A 2,332-nucleotide genomic window follows, 5' to 3' on the forward strand; every position below is an offset into this window, starting at 1 on the left:
TTGATGTTATATTTGATTATTAATTATGTACATATAATAATCAATTTGTTTCACATATATAAGGTGGAGTTGTTAGGGTATGCAAGTGGAGATGACCACCTTTATTTGGTGTACGAGTATGTTGCAAATGGATCTCTGAGTGATCATCTTCATGATCCTTTACTTAAAGGTCATCAGGCTCTATCTTGGTGTGCTAGGACTCAGATTGCATTGGATGCAGCAAAAGGAATTGAATACATACATGATTACACAAAAGCACAATATGTTCACCGTGATATAAAGACTACTAACATTCTTCTTGATCAGAAACTCAGAGCCAAGGTAGTGTATGTGCTTCAACTCATTCATATGACTAATCTACTACTCTTGGTTGCTGCTTTAATTTAATTCAATATATACTTATTATTAATTAGGTAGCAGATTTTGGCCTCGCAAAACTGGTGGAACGGACCAATGATGAAGAATTCATTGCAACAAGGCTTGTTGGAACACCAGGCTACCTTCCACCCGAGTACGTTACGTTTTGCAATTTCTTTCTCCGAATGGTTATATAAAGATGGTAAACAAACCCAAGACTTTACCCGTTTAATCTACCATAAAAGGTGGGCCGAACTAGAAAATAACCTGCTTTTTCAAAAAATGTCCACCTAATCTCTCCCGCTTAATTTGCGAAAAAAAACTCACTAGGGGGCAGGGGCACCACTTTTCTTTTTTCTTTTTTAAATAAAAAATTCAATTTATGTCCTATTAAAAGAAAATCTATGGACATAGTTGATGTAAGATAAGACGACATGAGACAGAAAGAGACAGGATGCATTAGCCCATTTGTTATTCCTAACTACATTTAAAGCCCTAATTAAAAGACAATTTAGATATTAATCATTTATGAATACTACGGTACCACACTACAATAATCAAAATTTGGTGGAGTGGATGTTGTAGCATGATATCAATTGGATGTTGAGAAGAATATTTTTCTTTGTTTCTTACTAACACATTGTTACACTTTTTTTTGTGTGTTGATCCCATTAAGATCTGTGAAAGAATTACAAGTAACCATAAAAACGGATGTGTTTGCATTTGGAGTAGTTCTATCAGAGCTGATAACAGGAAGACGTGCGCTATTTCGTGACAGCCAAAAACCCAATCAAATGGAATCTCTTATTTCACTTGTATGCCAAAAACTCTTTTTTACATTACTTACACTCTTTTCAGAAGCAAACTAAGACTAACTGATGCTGATTATATATATTTTTTCTTTGCATGAGATTGATTCAGGTTAAGAAAATATTCCAAGATAATGATCCCGTCACTGCTTTAGAAAATGTCACAGATATGAATCTTCAACATAACTATCCTATAGACGCTATCTACAAGGTCAGATTCAAGGTTTTTTTTCTATTATTATTAATATTATTGAAGCTAAAATGTGATGCAATAATAAGAAATGGTGTTTGGTTGGATACGAATGAAGATGGGAGAAATAGCAGAGTGGTGCATGAGGGAGGAACCAATGGAGAGGCCTGAAATGAAGGAGATAGTTGGCGCGTTGTCAAAGATAGTTATGACATCCATCGAGTGGGAAGCATCGCTCGGAGGAGATAGCCAAGTTTTCAGCGGCGTATTTATTGGAAGATGATAACCATTCAATTTCAACGATTGAAACGTTTTATTTCTATTGTAAATGTTTTTTTTTGGGTGACTATTTTTATTGTAAATGTTTTATTTCATCTTAATTTGGTCTTTTGGTTAATTTTTTTCTAAAAATATATTTTTTATTATGATCTTTTTAAGAAAATGCAAATGTAGACTTATAAAGGTAATTTCTATGATGCACGAATACTGATATAAATATAGAATACGACACGACACATAAATTTTAAAATATTATAAGACACGAGGGCACGTATATATATAAAATATAAAGTATTTTTTAGATAAATTATAATAATATTTTTGTTATTTTATTGATATTAAATATAAATTAATTTTTAATTATTTGTAATGTCTTATTTTAATTATATAAAGTATTTAAAATATTTTTTGTTTTAATAAATAATATATATTATTTCTAAATTTATTTCAAGATTACAGGTTAAGAATAAAGTTGGAGTGTTAGACACGCTGACACGTGGTGGTATTTAGGTGTGTTTAAACGTGTCTGGAGTATTATTTTTTATTTTTTATTTTTTATTAAAACACGGTTGAACACAGCAGACATACGTGTCAAACGAGTGTTGTGTCCTAAATGTATCTGATACACAGACACAACAACTCAGCTAAGTATCCGTACTTAGGTAATAATTTGAAAGTAAAAATAACAATTAAAAAT

General features: G+C 31.3%; 1 protein-coding gene across 3 annotated transcripts in view; it reads left to right on the plus strand.

Annotated features, from left to right (window-relative positions):
* LOC107488757 (lysM domain receptor-like kinase 3) overlaps positions 1-1,690 on the plus strand; it is a 4,349-nt gene extending 2,659 nt beyond the window's left edge. For 2 of the 3 annotated variants that reach the window (XM_021142461.2, XM_016109519.3), the window contains exons 5-9: positions 64-321; positions 414-511; positions 1,034-1,172; positions 1,279-1,377; positions 1,475-1,690. In XM_021142461.2, coding sequence (XP_020998120.1) covers positions 64-321; positions 414-511; positions 1,034-1,172; positions 1,279-1,377; positions 1,475-1,639 — 759 coding nt within the window. In that variant the 3' untranslated portion in view covers positions 1,640-1,690. Of the gene's footprint in view, positions 1-63; positions 322-413; positions 512-1,033; positions 1,173-1,268; positions 1,378-1,474 lie in introns of those variants that run through there. The other variant, XM_052262353.1, reaches the window with a different exon arrangement.
* Positions 1,691-2,332: the final 642 nt, after the last annotated feature.

Source organism: Arachis duranensis, chromosome 5, assembly GCF_000817695.3.
Source record: "Arachis duranensis cultivar V14167 chromosome 5, aradu.V14167.gnm2.J7QH, whole genome shotgun sequence".
NCBI lineage: Eukaryota > Viridiplantae > Streptophyta > Magnoliopsida > Fabales > Fabaceae > Arachis > Arachis duranensis.